General features: G+C 51.1%; 8 protein-coding genes across 8 annotated transcripts; 4 read left to right on the top strand and 4 right to left on the bottom strand.

The window, feature by feature from the left end:
* The first annotated feature begins 123 nt into the window (after positions 1 to 123).
* BZA70DRAFT_255487 (putative DNA-directed RNA polymerase III subunit) lies at positions 124 to 5076 on the top strand. Its single transcript, XM_064910782.1, has 4 exons — positions 124 to 352; positions 427 to 576; positions 655 to 3786; positions 3852 to 5076. The coding sequence occupies exons 1-4, from the start codon at positions 179 to 181 to the stop codon at positions 4707 to 4709; spliced, it is 4314 nt and encodes a 1437-aa protein (XP_064769856.1). The 5' UTR covers positions 124 to 178; the 3' UTR covers positions 4710 to 5076.
* A 128-nt stretch (positions 5077 to 5204) lies between these two features.
* Positions 5205 to 6627, top strand: BZA70DRAFT_288275 (geranylgeranyl pyrophosphate synthase; the record flags this gene model as incomplete). The annotated part of the gene is made up of 8 exons (XM_064914020.1): positions 5205 to 5243; positions 5356 to 5510; positions 5576 to 5739; positions 5802 to 5903; positions 5970 to 6030; positions 6112 to 6190; positions 6268 to 6370; positions 6431 to 6627. 8 exons carry the CDS (start codon positions 5205 to 5207, stop codon positions 6625 to 6627), a joined length of 900 nt encoding a protein of 299 aa, XP_064769855.1.
* Positions 6628 to 7072: 445 nt separating this feature from the next.
* On the bottom strand, positions 7073 to 8528 carry BZA70DRAFT_294203 (P-loop containing nucleoside triphosphate hydrolase protein; the record flags this gene model as incomplete). The annotated part of the gene is made up of 3 exons (XM_064914434.1): positions 8417 to 8528; positions 8210 to 8309; positions 7073 to 8127 (listed from the first exon to the last, which is right to left on the bottom strand). The coding sequence occupies exons 1-3, from the start codon at positions 8453 to 8455 to the stop codon at positions 7073 to 7075; spliced, it is 1194 nt and encodes a 397-aa protein (XP_064769854.1). The 5' UTR covers positions 8456 to 8528.
* A 326-nt stretch (positions 8529 to 8854) lies between these two features.
* BZA70DRAFT_115435 (uncharacterized protein) lies at positions 8855 to 11176 on the top strand. Its single transcript, XM_064909448.1, has 4 exons — positions 8855 to 9708; positions 9768 to 10305; positions 10412 to 10689; positions 10766 to 11176. Exons 1-4 carry the CDS (start codon positions 8968 to 8970, stop codon positions 10934 to 10936), a joined length of 1728 nt encoding a protein of 575 aa, XP_064769853.1. The 5' UTR covers positions 8855 to 8967; the 3' UTR covers positions 10937 to 11176.
* A 647-nt stretch (positions 11177 to 11823) lies between these two features.
* On the top strand, positions 11824 to 14330 carry BZA70DRAFT_275138 (uncharacterized protein). The gene has a single exon (XM_064912103.1). It carries the CDS (start codon positions 12159 to 12161, stop codon positions 13845 to 13847), a length of 1689 nt encoding a protein of 562 aa, XP_064769852.1. The 5' UTR covers positions 11824 to 12158; the 3' UTR covers positions 13848 to 14330.
* On the bottom strand, positions 14315 to 15208 carry BZA70DRAFT_275137 (uncharacterized protein). The gene has a single exon (XM_064912102.1). The coding sequence runs from the start codon at positions 15030 to 15032 to the stop codon at positions 14385 to 14387; it is 648 nt and encodes a 215-aa protein (XP_064769851.1). The 5' UTR covers positions 15033 to 15208; the 3' UTR covers positions 14315 to 14384.
* A 533-nt stretch (positions 15209 to 15741) lies between these two features.
* On the bottom strand, positions 15742 to 19759 carry BZA70DRAFT_246038 (Sodium/calcium exchanger protein-domain-containing protein). Its single transcript, XM_064910634.1, has 3 exons — positions 17662 to 19759; positions 16466 to 17607; positions 15742 to 16410 (listed from the first exon to the last, which is right to left on the bottom strand). Exons 1-3 carry the CDS (start codon positions 19525 to 19527, stop codon positions 16158 to 16160), a joined length of 3261 nt encoding a protein of 1086 aa, XP_064769850.1. The 5' UTR covers positions 19528 to 19759; the 3' UTR covers positions 15742 to 16157.
* Positions 19760 to 20724: 965 nt separating this feature from the next.
* On the bottom strand, positions 20725 to 23071 carry BZA70DRAFT_275134 (glycosyl transferase family 64 domain-containing protein). Its single transcript, XM_064912101.1, has 2 exons — positions 22658 to 23071; positions 20725 to 22587 (listed from the first exon to the last, which is right to left on the bottom strand). Exons 1-2 carry the CDS (start codon positions 22919 to 22921, stop codon positions 20806 to 20808), a joined length of 2046 nt encoding a protein of 681 aa, XP_064769849.1. The 5' UTR covers positions 22922 to 23071; the 3' UTR covers positions 20725 to 20805.
* Positions 23072 to 23887: the final 816 nt, after the last annotated feature.

The raw sequence follows: 23887 nt of genomic DNA, 5'->3' as shown, positions 1-23887 counted from the left end.
GTCTCCTGAACTGAGCCAGAACCGAACCGTATTCTGGTTTACTATAAACCTTAAATTACTTTTTTTTTTGTGGGTGTTCTGGATAAGTTATGACTGTCGAGATCGACTTTGACACAGCTCCACCGTCTATCCCGCAGCCTCCGCTCTTGCGACAGATCGTCTCGTTCAACCGCGCGAAATGAAGCAGACCGTCGTCGATACTCCGCCGAAGCGGATCTCGGCTGTGCACTTTGGTGTGCTCTCGCCGCAGGAGATTGTCAAGCAGGCTGAAATTGAGGTCTCGACCCGTGAGCTCTTTGACCTAGAGAAAGGAAGAATACCGAAAGAACATGGTGCTCTGGATCGGCGAATGGTGCGTGATTTTGCGGTGAAAATGTTGTCTGCTTTCTGTAAGAGCAAAAGATCTCTAACTTTGGATTTCTCCAGGGTATCTCGAGCAACTCTGCCGAGTGCGCGACATGTCGCGGCAAGCTCGCTACCTGCCAGGGTCACTTTGGACACGTCAGGCTAGCACTCCCGGTGTTCCATGTGGGATATTTCAAAAGCGTTATCTCTATATTACAGAACGTCTGCAAGGTGAGTGCTGGCTGCTGTTTTGTGCTGTGCGTTTTATCTGTCCACCAGCTTCTAATGCTAACTTTGTAAACTCTGTAGGAATGTGCCGCTATCCTCCTCGACGACATAAACCGCCTAAAGTTCTTGCAGGAGCTACGACGTCCCGGCATCGATAACCTGCGCCGAATGCAGATTCTCAAAAAAGTCAACGAACAGTGTCGCAAGCAGAGAAGATGTCTAAAGTGCGGGGCGATCAACGGAGTCGTGAAGAAAGCTGGTCCTCTCAAGATTATCCACGACAAATTTCGATGGAGCGGCAAGCAAATCGTGGAGGAGAAGATCGAGTTTGACCGATCGTTTGAATCGGCAAAGGAGTTTGTGCCTGATTTGGAGAAATTTCAGAAAAAGGCAATGGATGACATGAATCCTCTTAAAGTTCTCAATCTGTTCAAGCGCATTATTCCCTCCGACTGCGAGCTCTTGGGTATGGATCCCTTGGAAGGTCGCCCTGAGATGTTTATCTGGCAGTATGTCCCTGCTCCACCTGTCTGTATCCGACCATCTGTACAGCAAGAAAGTGCGAGTAACGAAGACGATCTGACCGTCAAATTGACCGATATTGTTTGGACAAGCTCGCTCATAAGATCGGGTCTCGACAAGGGTATGACAATCGTTAATCTCATGGAACAATGGGATTACCTCCAACTGTGTGTTGCAATGTACATCAACAGTGACACTCCGGGAACTTCTGGGCCTGGTGCTCCAGCTAAGCCTATGCGTGGACTCTGTCAGAGACTGAAGGGCAAGCAAGGTCGGTTCCGCGGCAATTTGTCGGGAAAGCGTGTCGATTTCTCCGGGCGTACGGTTATCTCGCCGGATCCAAATCTGAAGATTAACGAGGTTGCTGTTCCGGATCGGGTGGCTAAGATTCTGACGTATCCCGAGACTGTGAACAGATACAACAAGCAGAAGCTTAAGGAGCGGATTTTGAACGGACCCGACGTCCACCCTGGCGCCAACTATCTAGTGAAGAAGGATGAGGAGGGAAAGCGGTTTTTGAAGTACGGCAACAGAAATCATATTGCTGATAATCTTCAAGAAGGCGACATCCTCGAGCGCCATCTCGAAGACGGTGATATCGTTCTTTTCAACCGTCAACCTTCGCTGCACAGACTTAGTATTCTCTCTCATTTCGCAAAGATCCGTCCCTGGAGAACCTTCAGACTGAACGAGTGTGTCTGCACGCCCTACAATGCCGACTTTGATGGTGACGAGATGAATCTTCACGTTCCGCAGACCGAAGAAGCTCGAACGGAAGCCATGAACTTGATGGGTGTCAAGAACAACTTGATCACGCCTCGAAACGGTGAGCCTATCATTGCGGCCACCCAAGATTTCATCACTGGCTCGTTTTTGATTTCTCGCAAAGACGCTTTCTTTGATCGCGCTCAGTTTTGCATGCTTTGCTCTATGATGTCTGACGGAGACCTGCAAATTGACCTCCCGCCTCCTACGATTATGAAACCAGTCTATCTCTGGACTGGTAAACAGGTGTTCAGCACTCTGATCAGACCCAACAAAAAGTCCAAGATCCTGATCAATCTCGAATCGAAGAACAAGACTTTTCATGCTCCGCCTCCCGGATATCCTCCAGACATGTCGCCCAATGATGGATACCTGCTTATTCGCGGTAGTCAAGTCATGTGCGGCTCGATGGACAAAAACACGCTTGGCGACGGCAAGAAATCCTCGGTATTTTATGTTATTTTGCGGGATTTCGGCGCCGATGAAGCTATCGCTGCTATGAGCCGCATGGCAAAGCTTTGCGCTAGATTTTTGGGTAATAAAGGGTTTTCGATTGGTATCAACGATGTAACTCCGGGAAGGATCTTGAACTCGAAGAAAGATACTTTGGTTGAAAGGGCTTACGCGGCTTGTGATGACTTGATTATCAAGTACAAAGAGGGCAAGCTTGAGACTAAGCCGGGTTGTAACGAGGAAGAAACCTTGGAGATGGAGATTTCTGGTATTCTGTCGAAAGTCAGAGAGGAGGTCGGCGAGATTTGCATCCGGGAGCTGCCAAAGTCAAACGCTCCCTTGATTATGGCGACCTGTGGTTCGAAGGGTTCGACGATCAATGTATCTCAGATGGTTGCCTGTGTCGGTCAGCAGATTATTTCCGGAAAACGTGTTCCGAACGGTTTTCAAGATCGGTCGTTGCCGCATTTCCCAAAGTACTCTAAAGAGCCACTGTCAAAGGGATTCGTGCGCGACTCGTTCTACTCTGGCCTGTCACCTACCGAATTCTTGTTCCATGCCATTTCTGGTAGAGAAGGTTTGGTTGACACTGCTGTCAAGACTGCCGAGACCGGTTACATGTCTCGTCGTCTGATGAAGTCGCTTGAGGACCTGTCTATGCAGTACGATTCCACTGTGCGTAATTCAAGCAGCGGTGTTGTCCAGTTTCAGTATGGTGGTGATCGTCTTGATCCGCTGGATATGGAGGGCGACGCCAAGCCTGTGAATTTTGTGCGGACATGGTCGCATACGATGAATATCACTTTCTCGCACGACGCGCAATCGCTTCTTCCTCATGAGGTGGTTCGTATTGCGGGTGATATTCTTGCTCCGTTGGAAGCAAAACTTGCGCAGCCGAAAAGTTATCTCATGGAAAAGGAAGATGGTACGATGGAGTCGCAGCTCCAGTATGTCGACGAATTTGAGTCCGAGCGAGTGTTTTACCAGACCGTCAGGGATTTCGTTTACGGAAAGGCTGTTGAGCTTGGCAATGTGCGGCATCGTCGTGGTCTTGCAAATATGCGGTACGCGACTGATTCAGAGTACGACAGCGAACTTCAAGATCCCGAGGCTCGTGATATAGCACAGATCGCTGTGAATCAGATTTTGAAGATCAGTGAGAGCACCGTGAAGGAGTTTCTGAGACATTGTCTTATGAAATACGAGCGGTCAAAGGTGGAGCCTGGCACGGCGGTTGGTGCGGTCGGCGCGCAGTCTATTGGTGAACCGGGAACGCAGATGACGTTGAAGACTTTCCATTTCGCTGGTGTCGCCTCGATGAATATCACGCTTGGAGTGCCGCGTATCAAGGAAATTATCAATGCGTCGAAGGTGATTAGTACACCTATTATTCGTGCTTCTCTTGTTAATAATCGGGATGAGCGCGCAGCGCGGATGGTGAAGGGACGGATTGAAAAGACGCATTTGGAAGACGTAAGTCATATTTTGAAAGTCATACTCTAACATTTTGAAAATTGCTAACAATCATCCCCGTCCAGATTATCTTCTATATCGAGGATGTTTATCAAGAGTCTCGAGCCTTCCTTGCCGTTCGCGTGGATCTGAAGACGATTGATAATCTCCAACTGGAGATCAAGATCGAGGACATTGCGCGCGCGATATATCATGCGCCCAAACTGAAGATCCAGCAGAAAGACGTGACGGTTGTAGGCCACGACCGGATTCGGGTCGCAGTTCCGGATATCCCAGAGAAAGACCGCGCGAAGGCCAAGACGGCTGCCGAGACTGACGTGTTCTATCGTCTTCAGCATTTGCAGCGCGTGTTGCCCAAGATTGTTGTGCATGGAATCCCGAACATTTCGCGCGCGGTTATCAACATCGACGCGAAGACTGACGAGAAGGAAATCCTGGCTGAAGGATATGGTCTGCGAGAAGTGATGAATACCGATGGCGTGGTGGGTACAAAGGCTACTACGAATCACGTTCTTGAGATGCGTCAGACCCTTGGTATCGAAGCTGCCCGGTCGAGTATCATTTCTGAGATTGCGACGACCATGTCGGAGTACGGCATGAACGTTGATCCCCGCCATATCCAACTCCTAGGCGATGTCATGACATACAAGGGCGAGGTTTTGGGAATTACCCGATTCGGTCTGGCAAAGATGAGAGACAGTGTCTTGCAGCTGGCGTCGTTTGAAAAGACGACCGATCACCTGTTCGACGCCTCGTTCCATATGAAAACCGACCTGATCGAGGGAGTGAGCGAGTGCATCATTCTCGGCCAGCCGATGCGAATCGGAACCGGGGCGTTCCAGCTTGTTCGGAAGACTGGAATGTCTTCGGGAGAGAATTTTGGTGAAAAGCCTACGCTGTTTGAGGATTTGTGCATGGAGTGAAGTGAAGTGGAGCGGAAGCAGAAGTGCTGGTCGCGTAATATTTTTGAGTGGCGTTTTTGCATGATCTAGTTGTATGATTTAATGTCCTATAGATGTAGTTTATTGATATAATGATCGCTGAAAATAGTCTTGAGCGAAGTAAAATCTACGTCTTTATGAGACATCTCTTGGTCTGGACGAGCTGGTGTCAAAGAGTCGGATGTATAGTCTGTGATTGAGATGGTAAAACTAAGATGAGTTAATAGAAGAGTCTGTCGATATGTACAGTGTATATTGCTGGAGCAAGCAATAATATGTTGATATCGGAACAAGCCGTGATGGTGTCAACCAGGCGGGCAGATGGGACAGAGCGCAGGTTCGAGCCGTACGTCATTTTCACGCTGGTCCGCGCCGCTCCGCTTGATCCAGCTGCAACCCCGCCCACGGAGGCTTCCCATCTTTTCTTTCTTCACCAAGAGTCCTGCGTTCTTGAAATACTCCTCTACAGCTGCTGAAATGACCACAGGCGAAGAGTGGAGCGAGGAGAACGAAGCCGTAAGTCCGCTCACCTGTTCTTCGTCACACTGATCTCTTCCAGTTTTCTCTCGCATGACGGTCACATGCATACGTCGACGTGTTCTAACATGCCCTGTTTGTGTTCGTCCAGGTCGTTCTTGGGCCGTTCTCCTACATCGAGTCGCATCCTGGGAAGGATCTGCGACGGATCTTGGTTGACGGGTTCAATCTATGGCTGCAGGTTCCCGAATCATCGATCGAGATCATTAGCAATATAATCGCAAGGCTGCACTCGGCCTCATTACTGTTAGTCGCCCATCTTCGACTGAGAAACATGAGCTGTGCTCTCTAACATCTCTGTCTGCTGCTAGGATTGACGATATTGAAGACTCCGCGACGCTGAGAAGGGGTTTCCCGGTTGCGCATACGATATATGGGATACCACAGACCATCAACTCTGCAAACTACGTCTACTTCATCGCCCTGCAAGAGCTCTCCAAACTGAATAACCCAAAGATTTATCAAATATTCACAGGTCAGTCGGAGCTATATACTACTTTTTATTATTTGTATCGCTGACGGATCATTGGGCTATAGAGGAGATGCTGAACCTACACCGAGGACAGGGACTGGATCTATACTGGCGAGATTCCCTAATATGTCCGACGGAGGAGGAGTATATAACCATGGTGAAAAACAGTAAGAGATAACATTTCTCAAGTACTCTACAATATCAGTGCAAGATCAAGTATACTAACTGCTCAGAAACCGGTGGTCTTTTCAGGTTAGCAGTCCGTTTACTGCAAGCCGAGTCCCCTACAGACTAGTAAGTTCTCACAAACTTGTCTGATCTAGTGCTTTTCCGCTGTCTTTTATGCTGTAAACTTACTCTTTACTACGCGATTAGTGATTTTGTCCATCTTGCGAACCTCATAGGTATCCTGTATCAAATTCGCGATGACTACATGAATTTACAATCAGATCAGGTAATTTGTCTACATTATTTATCTTCTCGGTGTTTGATTATGTGACATCTACTGACGTGTTTTGCTCTCACTTGTAGTACTCAGTCAACAAGGGATTTTGCGAGGATCTAACAGAGGGAAAATATTCGTTCCCAATAATTCACAGTATCACCAACGACGACTCCGGCAACCAGATTCACAGTAAGACCACCCTTTCTTCCCATACGATATATAAGCTAGAAATACTAACTCGACCAACAGATATCCTCAAGCAACACTCCGCAGACATAAACCTGAAACAGTACGCCGTCAAGCACATGCGCGACGTCACAAAGAGCTTCGAATACACCGCCCGCGCCATAAACCGGTACCAGGCCAAGATCACGGACGAACTAAACCGGCTGCAGATGGGGCCGAATCCGATTATCGAGCAGGTTCTCGCGGGGCTGTCCATATGACGGCTGATAGAGTAGAATTCGTGTGTTGGTCGACCTGCTGCGCACTGGTTTGACTAGTTGATCTCCTCGTCATCTTCTCTTTTTTGAAGGCGTTCATTCGGTAAACAAGGCTAAAATATCGCTAATCATTTTCTCTGCGAGAAAAGGGTTGGAAATTCTTTTTCTTATATATATTTTGTAGAGTGTTTTGTTTCCGTCTTTTTACTGTCATCTTTCTTGGCTATATGGGATTTGTACATATCACCCTGTTCCGCAACAATTGAAGAGTAGCGAATAGAAAGAATATTTCCGTAACAGGATTGATAATGATAATCGATCAGAGATGAGTAAAGGTGTAATTATATAACTATGTATGTGAAATACGACACTCGGCAAAAACAAAGGATACCAAAACAAGAGAAAAACTGAGCAAGCAAGGAAGCACAGAAATACACAAACAAGAAGACTACTTGAACAGCTTTCTCAGCGAAATCTGGCCCTCGTCGTTCCGCGAGAGAACCTTGGCGACCGCGAGCTCGAAATCCTCCTGCGTGACGTGAATTCTCCGCTCTCTGAGCGCGTACATGCCGGCTTCTGTACAGACACCCTTGACTTCAGCGCCGGAGCAGCCGTTCATCTTGTCTGCGATCTTGCGGAGGTTGATGCCGCGCGTGAGGTTCATTGATCGGGAGTGGATGCGGAGGATATCGGTACGGGCCTCGAGAGTCGGAGGAGGGAACTCGATCTTTCGATCGATACGGCCGGGACGAAGAAGAGCGGGGTCAAGGATATCGAGGCGATTGGTGGCCATGATGACTTTGATGTTCTTTGATGACTCGAAACCGTCGAGCTGGTTGAGAAGCTCGAGCATAGTTCGTTGGACCTCGGAGTCGCCGCCGCTGCTGCCTTCGACACGGCTCGAACCGATGGAATCGATTTCGTCCATGAAGATGATGCTAGGCGCGTGTTCGCGGGCCATGACGAAGAGCTCGCGCACCATACGACTACCTTCGCCAATGTACTTTTGCACGAGCTCGGAGCCGCTCACGCGGATGAACTTGCACTCGGTGTGATGCGCCACCGCACGCGCGAGCAGGGTCTTGCCGGTTCCGGGAGGGCCGTAGAGAAGCACACCTTTAGGCTGCGCGATTCCAAGCGCTTCAAAAAGTTCGGGATGCTTAACCGGCAGCTCGATGACTTCCTTGATCTCCTTAATCTGCTTGTCGAGACCGCCGACCATCTCGTACGTACTGTCGGGCACCTTCTCGACCATCATCAGAGACACGAGAGGATCGACCTTGTTGGGCAGGATCTGATGCAGCTGGTAGGAGTCTGATCGTAGACATACTCGCAGACTGGGCGTGATCTTCTTGATGTCGATGTCGGGAGCTAGATCGACGACGTACTTGCCCTCGGGATGAACCTTGACCAGCACCTTTGTCTTTCCCATCGCTTTCATAACCTCGCCCACGTACGAGCCGGGTTCTTGAAGAAGTTGGAGTTCCTCCCGAAGTAATCGGACTAGAGACGATCATCCGTGCGTTAGACCTCTAGTTCGTCGAGAGAGTGTGTATTGGTGTCAATCAAATTGAGACAATCATACCCTTTGTATTCAAAGCATTCCGCTGCGCCTCCAGTCGCCGTAAGTTCTGAATCTTCTCATTGATTTGGAGTTCAGTCTCCTCAATCTTCTGTGTGTAATACTATTGTGGCGGGACGTGTCAGTATCGTAAGCAACTCCTCACGAATCGAGTCCTCTGCAACTCAAACCCGCGTCGTAAAAAATATAAACAGCAAAGATACAACATACCGGCTTGATTCCGCTCTCTCTCGAGATAGCGACAGTCATTGTGATGAGATTACGCTGCTGTTTGATCCTGTGCAGTTTCCAAATCAGATCAAGAAGAGCGTCTCGCTAGAGGTTCGTGTAGTAGTCAGTGGAAACATAGAACGCGCGCTCACAGCTTGGATCACTAATCACGTGACTAATTGTGACTCAGATGCTCTTCCCTCCCCGGGTTATTGCGCGACTGATCGATACTTATCTCGGACTTTATCGATTAGCAAAGAGCTGCGCGTGTTATCCGCTCTGTTTGCTTGGGGGAGTTTTATATTACTACTTTGCGAATAGCTGACTGCGCGGAATTATGTGCAGCGTGTTGTTCTAATTTATTTTTATTTTTTTTATCTCGCTTTCCGTTCTTTTCTCTGGACGCTACGACGCGGTGTCCCGTATATCAAGTCAAGAAGAGGTCGTTGATACCATATCGATAGAGAACAGAGTACACAACAGCGACCAATTACCCGAGCTTTGAATACCCTTATTAATTTCAAAATCCCAGCTCTTCTATTTTTGCATAAATGAGCACGGCGACAGACGAGCTGGCGAAGTTCCGGAGTGAATGGGAGAAGGAAGTGCTGGAGCGGAAACGTACCGCGCGAAGCAGTGCCCACGCTGGGTCGGCAAAGGGGAAAGGTACAGGGTCTGAGGTGCAGGCTGAGGGGAGTGCTTTGCAGACCAGCGCGCAGACGACGGCTTCTGGTGTCTCTGGATCGCATGAGAGCCCGGAGAGCTTGAAAGTGCAGGAACCGAATGCTTTGGAGGAGGACACACGCGGTGCTGAATCTGAAGAGGATGAGGATGTGGAGATAGAGGTGGAAGCAGAGGAGGAAGAGGAAGACGAGGAGGATGCGCTCCTGGAGGAAGAGCTGGAGTCGTCAACTGAGGAATTGGTACAGAATATGACGGACCTGAATCTGGAGCTAGAGCTACAGGCCGCCGCAGCTCCGTCAGCTGCAGCCGCGAGAAACGCAGATACTTTGTCGTCGTCTACAGTAGCAGCATCAGCAGATACTGAAGAACACTCTCTAGGTACTGCCGATCAGGAGCCTAACCAGAAGGAGTCAGGGAAAGAATCGCCAGCGGCAGAGCTTCCGATGGACTATGCAGATCTGTCGGAGAATCTGCTGGCGGCAGAGGCGGGCGGTAACTTAGAGGTCAGTCGGGCACAGAGGGCGCTGTTGGTCTACGAGCTCGCGGTTGAGAAGGAGAGGGTGGGGAATCTTTCGGATGCATTGCGATTCTATAGACAAGCATTTAGAGTAAGTTTTTTTGGAGGATCTGGGATTCTGGGTAGATGCTAACTCGGCTGTATTTCTAGCTTGATGAGACAGTGGACAAGCTATACAAAAACAAGCATTTTCCCGCAAGTTCGTTCAAGCGAGCTCCATCGCCGTCAAGGAAAGCAGCGACTTCATCACTTCCGACGGACAAGACGACGTCTATACTGTCAGAGTACTCGAATCTGGAGGCAATGCCGGAGGACGAGGACGTGCCGTCGCCGTTTATTAACATGCCGAACGAGGTGACGTCTGCGATTCTACGCACGCTTGCACTGAGCGACCTGTCGTCGTTTACAAAGGCGACGTATACGTGCCGCAAGCTTGCGTTTCTGGGGTACAGCGACGTGCCGCTGTGGAAGGCTCTCTGCATGAGAGAGTATCCGCGGATGAACTACGAGGAGGAGGTGGATGAGTACGAAGCAGTGGCTCTGTGGAACCATGACTGGCGCCGGATGTTTTTGGAACGGCCACGGGTACAGTTTAATGGTATTTACATCAGCACGTGCAATTATCACCGGTATGGTCATTCAGATTCGTGGAACGCACCGATTCATATTATAACATATTACCGATACCGTATGTTTTCCCTTCACCTTGTTTGCTTGTTTTGTCTTGTTTATGAAAGATTGATTGGAGCAGGAAAGTTTGATTGTATGCTAACAGGCGGGGTGAAAATCCATAGTTCGGTTTTACGACGACGGAACATGCATTACTCATCTCACGTCCCGGGAGCCTATCGAGGTTGTCTCTGAATTTCACCGCCATCTGATGCGGCGGGGAATGTACCGGGGTACGTGGGTGATGTCGATGGACGGACGTATACGGATCGAGTCGCAGGCCCCGGTTGCCAAGTATCTGTTCTTACAGGAGCTTGAAATCAAGTCTTCGGGCCGGGGACGGCATAACCGCGTCAACTGGGTCAGTTTTTCGAGTTTTAATCGGCTGACTGAAGAGCGAATGGTGAGTTATTATTAGTGAAAAATTGTTGTTTTGTGTTGATATTGATGAGGGTGATTATTAATTTCATATACTATAGGAATTCTCGCTGCAACATGACAAGCCGTTTTACTTCTCGAGAGTGCTGTCGTATGACAGGCCGCCCAAGAACTTTGCAGAGGTGGCTACCCCGAGCGCAGTTCCTGTTGGCGGCAGCGGCGTCATTGCGGGCGGCGCGGTAGGGGTGCAAGCAGCCAGTGTGAGGGGGTGAAGGAAGCATGACTGGATGAGGTAGGAAAGAGCAGATATGACATGCTTGAAGATTCGACAGGCATTTGGGTCTAGATTAGGAAGAAGCAGAATCATGCAAAGTAAATAAACGTATTCCGCAAGCATATCGATATGATGTACGCATGGCCGAATGGAGAAGACGGAGGTGGCTGGAGCGTGGAGCGTATGGACCTGCGAGTCCAAGAAAAGCAAGAAGGCGGGGAAGGTTCGGAAAGGGTCGGGAGGAAGAGGCACGGCAAGATAGAGAATTGGTAGGCGAGTAGATATGAACAGGTACGGTTTGGATATAGGACGATCGTCAGGATCCTGGGGAGTAGGTGGACCAAGACCCCCTCCAGCTGGACAAAGAGGCTTTGTGACTAGTCATTTGCTCAATGGCATGGCGTGTATATACGCGGATCTACAACGAACCTACGGAATTGAGGAGATTCGGTGCACGATGAGGCGCGCGAGTAGCTGACTAAATCTGCAGATACGGAGCTCGAGAAGGAGGAGAGGGTTTCGGCAGCGCATACGGGAGGAAAAAGACCATCTCGCTACGACAACTATAAGTGGTTTCCCCGCTTCTAAAAGAGGGTGGAGAGAGCGGTAGGGAGGGAATGGAGATGATGAAGTTGCAGTCCGATAGTTTTTGTTTTCGTCTAAGCTTGGAGTCGTTAATATCAACTCTTGGAAGTGGAGAGTGGAGAGGATAATTCAGCAGGAGGAGCCGAGCTGGGGTCCAATGCTTCATGCCGGTAGCTGTCGAGGAGCTGCGACCTGGTAAGTCGCCAACAACCAAGTACTGGCTCTATACTTACATCTAGTCATTTGTTTGATCTTGATCAGCATCAGCAGCGCAGAGCAGCAGTTCGCGCGATTGCGATAGACGATGGTGATCCCCGGATCTGCGCCAGTGCCGAGTCGCCGTCGCCGCACAGCCCACGCTCCAGCCACAGCACCGCCACCACCACCTTTGCACATGCTTGTGGCAGTGCGGCTGCTCGTCTTGTGACAGCCGATTTTTCATTGTCACCGAACCAAAGGCCAAACCTCTAAAAGCGATTGCTGCTCCTCCTCCGCTCTGCCCACGGCCCTGGGTTCCTTCTGCTGCTCCGTGTGCTCTTCTTCTGCTTTTGCTGCTTTGTATCTGGAATATCCACCACCTCTACGCACATCTCTCCCCGTCAGCGGGCTCGCTATGCGCCCTCCATCCTCTGGCGATGACTTCCGCTCAGTACATGCTTGCAAGGCCGTCCCTCCACCACCACAACCACCACAATCTCGACGGTGCCCACGATCGCGTATCGTCTAAGATGCCGTCTTCTCCTGACGACCCACCTCTACTCAATCGCTTCTCTTCCAGATCCTCAGAGATCCCGCCCATCGACCCTTCTTCGTCTCTCGACCCCGCCCTGCCGCCGCCGTCGCCCCCACCCCCGCCTCCGGCCGGTGCCGCGATTCCTCTGCTCGACGACCGCGAGAGCCTGGCGTACTCCAACTTTCTTGACAAAATTGCTCTCGACTCTGACTTCATCTTCGACCCTGTCTTGCCCGAAGATCTCCTGCCATGGCCGCATCAGCAGTCATCTTCCTCCCTCGTGTCTTCGAACGGCTCGCTCTCCACCACCGCAACCTCACCAGCCAAGACCGATCTCAAAACCGAGGACGGTCCCGGCGACCACAACACCCTTCTCGGACCAGCCTTTCCTGACCTCTCCTCCCACAGTTCAACCATCGACCACCACCACCCTCACCAGCGGCATGTCTCTGGAGGCATGCGCAACTCTTGGCCCTCCGCCGATCATGCTGGCTCTGTCCCGCCGCTGTCGCCGCTGCGGTCTCACTCTCAATCGCGACCTCCGCGATCGCCGCGCTCGAGCTTCTCTCTAGGCAGCAGCTCGCAATCCGCCTCAGTCTCACAGAAAGGCCATCCCCAGCAGCAACTGCCGCTGATGTCTCCGCCGACCGAAGAGCGGTCCGGTTCGCTGCTCGATAACCTGCGATCCGGCCAGATCTCGAACGAGGATCGCGCGAGCCTGCTTCGTGCTGTGCACAGGCAGCAAGGGCTTGCGTTTGGTTCGGACCCGCGCTTTTCGCAGTCGGGGTTCAAAGCCAAGCCTAGCGTGCCGCCTGTGTTTGAATCGTTGTCTGATCTTTCCGGACAGACACCTCCGAGTAGTAGGCTGTCCACGAACAGCCAATCGACGAGTGAGAAGGTAGCGGCAGCTTCTGAAATCCTGAGGCAGATGAGCCAGGATGGCATGTCGTGGACTATGGAGAACGACAGCACGAAGGTGGACCATCCTCGCACGGGTGGGAAAGCGGCTATGATCATGCCGATGCACACAGTATCTCCCTCGTCAGAGTCAGTGGGTGTCTCTCCTGATACGTCCTCAGACGTCTTCAGCGGTCGAGGCCGAGTCCAGCGATCAGCTTCTGTGCAGAATACCCCGCCGCTCGGCCGGAAACGGACCTCGTCGTCTGCGAATCTCGCCGATCTGGCTGCAGAAGAGTATCATATATCAGAACAGCCGCAGCCAGCGCCTTCCATAAGCAAGAAGTCCAAAAAGCAGTCAATCAGTGGTGCGGTAAATTCGGCATCGCCGTCCATGGCAGCCATGTCCAGCGGCCGCTCGGCGCGATCAAACTCGGTCTCGTCGTCGAACGAGCGCGATAACCGGGAACTCCTTTCCGAGGCCCAGCGGCGCAAGAACCACATCTCGTCTGAGAAGAAACGGCGCGACGCAATCAAGCAAGGGTTCGAGGAGCTCTCGTATATCGTGCCGGTTTTGCGCGCAGGCGGGTTCAGTAAGAGTATTGTGCTTTCGCATGTTCTTGATTTCATCACGGACGTGGAGAAGAAGAATAAACAGATGCGCGAGATACTGGCTGAATTACAGCGAAAGTGATCAACACCGTCACATTAATCTCACTACATTTCTTTTGGTACTTTTATTTATTATCACGTCACATTATGATTCGGCAGACATTCCTGGAGATTAAAGCATGCTTCAGATCAAGCAGATGGGGTTGTACGGTACGGTAGCATTATGGATAGTTCATTGTGACCAGTCAGTCAGTCAGTCAGAAGCAGTCATTCGATTGTGCACGCAGCGTTTATTATAATAATTCAGGTTTCGGGGAGTAATTCAAGATGTTGGAGAGTCTTATGATTTAGTACTATCCTTTCTTTGTCAATGTTATCGTATGTCTTTTCTGTTTTGTAAGGTGGTGTCACTGTTTGTTTTTGTGTTTTTGTGTTTTTTTTTGTTTGCTCTCGGTGGTATTTTGTTGGCGTTCTTCTTTGTAAATGCTGTTATCGCTCTATGTATTCCATATGATTCATGTATTTATTTATACAATTCAATAAATAAACGCTGTACCAACACATATATACTCAACTTCCGTTTCTTAGCGAGCACAACAACGAACCAGCAGACACGCACTTACTTATACCCCTTCCCCTTCTTATCCTTCTCATCCGCCTTCTTATCCTGCTCGCCTCTACTGGCCGCGATCCGACTAAGCCTGCTCGCCCTCGCGACACGAAGCTCGGTCGCGCGCGCCTCGCTCTCGGATTCGAACCGGCCTTCGGCTTCGAGCTCGCGCTGGCGCATGTGCTCGAGGAGTAACTTGCGGTTGTACTTGTTGAAGTCTGCAGGGGGGTGAGGAAGAGGGAGGTATGAGTAGGTGTTTTGAAAAGAGGAGAAGAGAAAACAGAGAGAGAGAAGAAGATGGGAAAAAGAAGAAGAAGAAGAATGAAGTGGGAAGATACTTCTGCAATCGGCACAATAGTCGGACGCGTAACCATCTGTAAGGTCTACATCGCACAGCCTGCACTGACGCATCGTCGGTCGTATGCTTAACAACAAGGAGGAGCGTAGAAGAAAAATCCAAGCAACGTGCACTGACACACAGAGAAACGATGGGTATACCACAGGAAGAAAAGGAAAAGACGCCAGAAAGGGGGGCAGCAGCGGGTATTTATCCCACCTCAGTGCGCGCACACCGCCGTGTTTTGAACGTACACGAGCGCGTTTTACGGAAACAAGACACGCGCCGAACCGCTTCGTGTGTGCGCGGTTCTTCCACATCGCAGATCGCACGGGCGGTAGTCCCGCTGCTGCGACATGTGGAAGCAGGAGAGCAGAACAGTGCGCAGGGCGTGGAATAGGGAGGGAAGAAGGGGCGCCGCGGTGGGTGGGCCGGCGGTTAGAGAACGATTGGACAATTAATCGGGTTTACCAGTAAACGGCTGAAGTTATCTCAGATCTTTCTATCCTATCTGTTTGTATATTTCTTTGTCTAGAAATATCAAGAATGGAGTTTCTATCGCAAAACCGCACAGCGCACAGGGTCGTCAAAGCACACTCGCAGTTAGCCACAACTCAGAACCACCATCTCCAATTCCGGCAACGGCACAGCACAGCACAGCACAAGCAGCAAATCAAGCATCAGCGCCATTAACAAGTCAAAAAAGAACAGAAAAACCAGAGATCGGCACTCACACTGCCCGAAGCACAAAAGCGCCTAAAAAACCCGCGCGCGCTGGGATGCGGCAGCGGCGGCGGCGGCGGCGGCTTTTCACGATCTTACCAGAGAATCCGCTGGGGCTGCTTTTGATGATATCGAATAAGGCGTTCTGGGCTGTTGCGGACGGGGTGGTACGCGTGTACCAAGCACACAATACTAAGAATTGTAATCTGGAGACTAAAGAAGACCCCTTTGCTTAATAACAAAGACGGTACATAAACCTGATTAAGATATCGCATAGTTACCCAAACAGGTAATACCCTCTCTCCAGACTTAAACCTCACCTCCTATCAAAGCTACACCTCTAGTCTACACTACAGCAGTTTCGCAGTCTCAAGAAGATTAAAATTCAGAATAATGATTAGTATGGACTCTAGCACAACACCGGTGACAGAAAAGCAAAACACACGATAAAACACAAAACAAGTATGGGGATTCGTCAAGAGAGGAATGAACACAAAAACAAAAGAAATGAAAACGATGAAGGATGATGTGCGATCACAAAAGGTAACAAAAACGATGGAAAGTGAAAAAGAAAGAAACTAAGTTGCCGATCTTTGGCCAGCCTGCAAGCCAACCAAACTGTTTGAAAAATGTATGAGATGATATAGAGACCCGTACGAGGAAGCAAACGCACTCTCCTCACTTCTCAGGCTCTATTTTATGACCCCTCGCCCTCCGCAACACTAAACAAACATGCCAATCCCGCCAGGCATGATAAAAGGCGATCCTGCGCCAAAACCGCTGTCTGCGCCGCCGATCGACGAAAGCTGCGCCTCGCCGGTCTGGCCGCTGAACCAGAAACCGGCCATGACGACAAAGTAACTCAGGAGCAGGATCGAGCCTTTGAAGTAATTGGATCGGCCTTCGGCGTAGATGTAGGAAAGGAGGAAGACGCAGAGGACGACGACGACTAGATCCCATCTAGGGAAGACGAGACTATATAAAAGATGTTAGATTGTGTCGTCAGTTTTCCAAGTAGAGAAGAACTTACGTGAATGAAAAGTCGCGCAAATTGTCGTTGACGCTCGAACTCCAAATACTAAACAAGATAAGAGCCGGAATCTGCAGCAAGCACACCTGCAGCACATACGCCGATCCAATCTCCATACTAAGCGCAATATTACCGTTCATCGCAAACGAGATAGCGTTCAAAAACTCGGTGGTGTTGGGAACCAACGCAAACAGAGTGATACCCAAGAACTTTTCGTCAATCGCAACCGAGTCAAGAACGACATCGACCGTGTCGACCAAGATCTCAGCAATGACCGCGTACAGAATCGTCGCACCCAATAAGACGACGCTACTCTTGGTCTTGCTCCAATTAGGCGCGTCGTGGCCGCCTCCCGCGTGCATCTCAGCACCAGCGCCTTGCTCGCCCTGCAGAGCCGCGGCTTCCTCGGCCGTAGTCGTCGAATCGATCGTCGCCGTCTTTGCGTTCTTGGTAGAGCCCGATCGTCGCAAGAGGCTTCGCACCGTCGCGCGTCTCGAAGCTGTCGTGTTGGGCGACGCTGCCGACGGACTCATGCTGCTCGTCGTCGTTCCGGCCGCTCCGCTCTTCTTGGCGTCTTCGGCTAAGGTCGGGATAACAACTGCAGTTGGTGTCTTGGGCGTGGTCACTTCGCTTGGTGGAGCATCGGCGGCGGTGTTGATATCAACCAGAGGCATCGACTGCACCTCTGCCGGTCGGGTTCGAAGAAGAGGAAGCTTGAATTTTGAATTAGAATTGCCAGTCACATAACTACTACTATCACTCGTGCTCCCAAAATCATCAAAGTAGTCATTTACCGGAAGTACAGACGGGGCGTCACCACCGTTCGCTTGCTGAGCATTTCCGCTGGCGACAGTACCATCCGCCTGCACTCCGACAACCGGCACAACCGGAGCTGAGGTAGCTGAAGGACCGCCGCCAGGAGCTTGCCAAATCAGCGCTGCATGAGTTCGAAGCGTGAACCAGAGACCGATCGTGTAGGACACGAAAAGCAAAACTGCGCAAATGTAGGAAAACGGTTTCACTGACGAGCGATAAAAGTGGTCGTTCGTGATCGGGTCGAGGAAAAATTGGCATCTTCGGCAGACCGAACCGTCCAGCGCGGGCTGCTCACGGCTGCTGCAGGGCATGCAATACAATTGATACTTCACAAATAAGGTCAGCAGTCACTCAGAAAATGAAAACGTGGGACAACATACAGATCCGTAAATCTGGTAGAAGAGCGTAGGCGCAAACACGGCAATGACGGCAAAAAGCAGCATCGTCGAGCTAACACCGGCCGATTTGGGATTATATCGCTGAGTCTTTCGCTTCAACGCACCCGCGCACATGGAAATTCCCGGCATGACAAGCACACCAGCTAGAATACTACCGATGATACTACCTTCGACCAAGCGACCTTTGCCCTCTGTAAGGGCGACGCAGTAGAGAAAGACTTCGACAATTGTGGAGAAGAACGCGTTGATGGCCGCGCCCATACCCATCGAAGACTGAGCCGAGATCGAGGCGACGGCCATACCGATGAAGTAAGCTAGCGGGATAACCGAAAACAGCGCAAGAACAAAGATGACGCCCGGAGTAGTAAAGAAGGTGCGGGGTCCGAGAATCTTGGAGATAAGATATTGATCAAAGATAGTGAACACGACGACAAACATCAAATTCATAAGGAAGACGTTCGTTCCGTCGACGGTGTACTTGTAGTAGTTCCAGCCGAACGCGCGGTATGTGCACAACAGGATTGTGCTATCAGAGTGAGACTCCTGGTTACGGCTAAACGGACCGTCGTAGTGGAACGATAAGGCGAGCGGGTGTCTTCTCAGATGAGAGCACAGATGCACGTTCACGCGCGCCATTGGGATCGCAAACACCACGAACCAGCACACACCGGCGACGATCACAAGCGCAGGATAGACAAACAGATAAAACCAGATGTAGAAAACAACGCGGCCGACGTTCCAGTCTCCACGGCCGAAGAATCTGCGCTTGTTTGTGTACAAAAGGCCGGATTCCATGGAATTGACCGAAGCATTGTCAGTCGATCTGGCCTCATCAGACGCGTAGGCAGAGTTTGAAGCCGACGCGCCGTCGTTCGGCTCACCGTTTGCGCCTAGCAAGCCATCGCTTTCACGGATCGGGTCCAATCCCGAGTTTGTGCGACGACGATCTTTGCGGGAAGAAGGACCGAAAAAGAGTCTTCCGCGACCGTTGCCGGTCCGCCATTCCTCATACTCGCCCAGACTACGGCCCTCACCTTCGTCTTCGAGAGCGTAGCGGCCGTCCTGATCGAGTTGGACGAATTTGCCAAAGGGGAAGATGAGGTAGTTTGCGAGGTCGTAGAAAGCACGGCCGTATTGGCGCGCCGAGCGACTCCAGGAGAAGAAACCGAAGCAGATGCAGGAGCCGAGCATTGTGACGAGCCAGAGCGGTATGCCGAATATGAACGAGTAAAAGTAGTTACCAAACCAGACGGTCCATGTGACCTCTTTGCCGGGAGCAGAGTGGATATCACCTTCGGCGATGCGTTGGACCGAACGGGACTTTTTGTAAAGAGCAGGCTTCCAGATACGGATACCGAATGGATGTGTTTCGTTGATGGCGTCCTGGCGCTCGCGGAGAGTGAATGATTCGATGGAGGCGGTATCGGAATAATCGTCGAATTCGTCGTCGTTGTCGGTGGTGTGGATAAGAGTGCTGCCAGAGTCATCACCGTCGTCTACTTCGCTGTCGAGGGTCTCGGGAAAGGCGCCCTCGTCGGCACCCGTGCTTGTTGATCGTCCGCGCTCGCGACTGAGCTCGCGGGCCTGCGGGGACACGCTGCGGTCGTGTGGGTGATGATGGACATGGAGATGTGATTCTGGTATAGGTGTGGAAGTCGCGCCGACGGATGGGTCATCGGTGAAATGGACTTCAGCGAGCGAGGGTCGCTGACGATGGCTGCGTCGTTTGGAAACGCTGGGCCGGCCGCGGCCGACGGAAGAAGAGTTGCGGAGTTCCTGCTCTGCGTCCTCGACGGAGAAGGACCGCGAATTGAGTGACTGCCTGCGAGAGCCGCCGTGCGAATCCATTGGGAAGCGGACAGGATAGGCGAGGCAGGATGGTGTGGGTCAATTAATAGTTTGAGAGGGTATTGTCGAGAAGAAGTGGAGAAGGAAAAGAAGAGAAAGAAGAAGAAGAAGACCGGTGCGGTGCAGTTGGAGAAGCAGACGCAGGAAGGAAAGGTGTGGAGAGGTGAAGAAGAGAGCCGGTGGTGTTGTGGTCAATAGCGGACCAGTCGCTACTCGAATTTCGATTGCGTGGCGTTGAAACCAAAAAAGCGCGAGAAGAAGCCCGAACCCTGCCAGACCCAGTCACTGTTCGTCCTGCCGCAGGATCCCTGTCAGCTCAGCCTGCGTGTTGTTGGAGATGGGTGTTCTGGAGAGCAGGAGCAGCTGTTCTTATTGATATTAGAGTAGTCTCAGTATAATCCTCTCTTCTACAGAATACTACAACTCTGAAGTGGTCAGCACCTCCGGCGGTCGCTATCGTGAAGCAGAGTCAGGGGTCAAAGCCATGGCAACCAACCCGCTCGCCAACTACGTCATCCGATTTCATTCTGTTTATCTCCCTCCGATAACGCACTGATAATTGCTGTAATCATATGGGATGCCTGCCTATCCCAGCAGGTGTAAACAAACACTGCTCCTCCGCCTTCCGCCTTCTTACCGCCGCTCCTCTCCTCCGCTCTCTCTCCTTTCCAAAATATCTCAGAACGCCTCTGCAATGCAGTGATCGTCACGCTCGCCGTGGCCCCGGATATCCCTCCTAGCTCCCGCACGAGAGTTTCGCGCCGTCGTTTCGTATCCCGCGCTTAGAATGTCGCCTATTCTATTCTTCCTACAGACCCAAAACTCACGATGCAGAGACGCGTAGAAAATAAAAATAGCTGTACGTGAACATTCTCAGGTCTCGTGTATCACATCGCTGGCGCTCTGGTGGATTCTGACGGGAAGCATGAAACTCATCTCGCTTCTGGACTCACCACTTATTCAATTCCTATAGACTCCCTCTCTCTACTTTTCACAACCTTTTGATTGTCATAGGCCGGTGCTTCATGAGTTCTGCTCACTGATTTCAAATGCGAGTGCCGCTCGCTGTACGTAACCCCGAAGCCCACGCGACAGACTATTCCAGAGTTTAAGCGCACGCCTCGCTAACCTTACGCGCCATGGCTTCCCGTCGTTCCAGTAATCTGCTTCCCTCCAAATAAGCCGCGCTATCGTATACACTTATAGACCATTATACACTTAATTACTATATACCAGAACAAAAATTATGACAACCCAACCAAATGAAAGGCCATCCCATCACTGGCCGCCATTCATCCCAGCAAACACCGGCGTGTCCCAATCGTTCGCCAGCGCGCTTTCCTCAAACACGCCCTGCGCAGCCTCGCTGAATCCCTGCGCGTTCGACTCCTTTTCTCGAATCATGTGCAGGAACTCCTCCCATGTCGTGCTCAAAAAGTCGGTCTCTCTATATCTTGCCAGACTTCCGCGCGCGCTCTTGAGCGTGTTGCGGCCAAACAGCTCGGTTATTCGCTGGATGCACTCCCCGCGAACCTTCCAGTGACTCGGGTTTGACGAGATACCGCCGTCAAGACCGAAATCGTACACCTCGTCGGTCACGATGTGGAACGGCGGTTGACCCGTAACACCGGTCATCAAGAAGTTCATCGCAATGTCCTCGCAGTTCACAAGGTCGTCGACGTACTTCAGAATATGATCCGGCAATCCGCAGCGCCACAAAAACAAAAAGTGCTCGTCCATAAACATCAGCTTGGTGAGGATGATCGAGTATCGCTGCGGGTTCATCTTGTACGCCCAGCAGTATTTGTAGGTGTTGGCCTTGGGATCAAAACACTCGACTCGGGGCGCAAACCCGACGAGCGAATCCGGCTGCCGCTGCCAGGCCTCAAACGCGAGGTGGATGTCGTCCATCGACGTCCAGACGTCGTCGTCCGCAATGAGCACGGCACCCGTCCGCATCTCGGGAACTGGATTAAATCTGTTGTTGAGCGAGTCTACTGTCTGGTTGAGGAAGATGACAGTGTCCTTGTTGTCGGCCAGAAGCTGCCGGATGTTCTTCGATACCTTCATATTCTTGTTGTGCCAAACAATAAAGATCTTGTCCACCCGCGGCGACATCAGAAACTGGTTGACCACAAACGGCAGCGTTTCTTGTCGCTTCAGCGAGTAAGTCGCAAGCATTACACTGTACTTGTCCATTATGCGGTCTGGCATGCTAACCTTGTTCGCCAGATAACGCTCGCAGACATCCTTCGATCCGCGCTCTTTCCGCCACTCGAGCAGCTCGTGGCTGTCGAGCTTGAGCTTCGCGCTAACCTCGTGTGACATTTCCTGCCATCTGTAGAGCATCTCTTCGTTGAACGAGCTGCGCCAGTTCTTGGGCTCCTGGTACCAGAAACTCCAGGGCTTCATCGTGCCTTCGTAGTTGTAGATCCGGGCGTTGCCAAACACGTAGCGACTGTAGTCTGTTTCCGCGTACTTTGCCTTGACGTTATAGACCGGATTGAGCGGGTGGATGCCTTTGAAGAAGTAGTTCAAGAACCCAATGTCGTGTGGCACGTGCCAGGTGTTGATCATAATCTTCTTGAGCTCCTTGTATATCGTCATGCTCGATTCCAGAAGCATTATCGACTCGTCCACAACGCCTCCGAGCTCAAGCGTCGCAGTGAACGGCGGCTCCTGGAATATGTCGTCCACGTTTTTCAGCACCATCATCTCGGGGCTCATATACAGCACTCGCTCGTACTCGATCAAACGCCACGCCTGGATCGAATTACTCCTGCACATCCTCTTTCTTTTCGGATCGACCTCTGGCTTCAGATTGCCTTCGGCCTTGCTTATCTCTTTCTCCTGCTCGGCGGACTCGTAGCTCTTCTCGTCCTTTGACTCCTGCGAATCGTCGATCGTGAGCTCGATCATGCTGGTGTCGACCAGCTTCGCGCCCAGATCGACGAGCTCGGCGCGGTCTTTGTCCGAGATCTTGGCCATGATCATAATCAGAATGTCAGCCGACGTTCCTGTTCGGTATATCGAGTGCACCAGCACGCGGACGGGGATAATCTAAAAGTGAGTGAAGATCTTAGACGCACGATCCAACTACAGAGGTACAACAACAAACGAAACCACTTACGTCCTCCTGGAAGCAGATCGTAGAGACATAGGCCGCCTTGCCCGTGAAATTCTGCGACTCAAAAGCCTCGGCGACGGTTATCTCGCGCTCAGGGCTGAAGACAGCCATGAGCCGCTCATCCATCATGTTCAGCAGCGACTCCTTCGTCACGTAGTGCTCCCGCCAGGCAAAGAAGCCGATAACCGACAACACATTTATCACAATCAGAAAAACCAGGCGCGGCCGCAGCGTGCGCCTAAAACTCGGGCGTCGTGTGGTCGGCATTGCGAGGGGGGCTGACAATGACTTGCTCCAACGACGGTCGTCAACGGCAGTGAACAGCGACGGGATCGAGGGTGCCTGGCGATGAATTTTTGACTGCCGGTGCGGCCGCTGCCACTTTGAGCGCCGCGGACGCAAAACCTTAAGATTTTATCTACCTGATTTGGGTCGGCCGCGCTTGTGTTTACAGCGCTTTTATAAGATAGTATAGTTGTAGTATTTTATTCTTGTTTTCTATAGATTGTAATTGTTTTCGCACGGTAGCTGTGCAAGACGACGTTGAACGAAAATCTGACTGCTCTTGGCCATTATGTAAGGCCATCTATTTATTCTATCACATCCATCTACACCGACCCTCTCCATGACCCAAATCAGCGTCCAGCTCACCAATCAGTCAAAATAAGCGCAATGTTTTGAGGGAATAGCCCAGCCGCGAACATAATTCCCGCGTTCATCCTCTTTTCATTCTTTACCGACCTCATCTCTCCTGTGACAACATCGCATGGGCCTGCGGGGTTAAAACACAGCAACGTCTGAATGATGTAATGGAGTACGTAAGCGGTGCTTTTAACTCGCGAGGTGCGTCAGACACTTTGATCTCAGGGTCTTGTGCATCAAAAATACGTCGATAGTATGTCGATCATGGCTAGAGGACGTACGGAAGGATTCGCGTAAAGATGCTGTCTGTCTCTGTTGAATCTGGTTTCTGAGTGTGTGGAGTGCTGTGGACCATCGGGTCTGTGCGAAAGACGTTGGAAGAGGTGGTCGATTGCCGTGCTGCGAATGCATCAGTGTTTGTACTTCTAATCTGTCCTGCGCATGAGTACTTAATGAACTCTGTTCACTGTCTAGTGGAATCCATAGTGATGTTTGGGAGTGCATGGCAAACAAGAAGGAGTCTGTGGATTGTTTGCATCGTAAGCGAAGACGAGAGAAGGCGATCCAGAAGTTCATTCTCAGCCATCGTCT

The sequence above is a fragment of the Myxozyma melibiosi genome (assembly GCF_037950935.1).
Source record: "Myxozyma melibiosi strain Phaff 52-87 chromosome Unknown BZA70scaffold_2, whole genome shotgun sequence".
Lineage (NCBI taxonomy): Eukaryota > Fungi > Ascomycota > Lipomycetes > Lipomycetales > Lipomycetaceae > Myxozyma > Myxozyma melibiosi.
The sequence above is the reverse complement of the archived record's forward strand: the minus strand, read 5'-3'. Positions and strand labels throughout refer to the sequence as shown.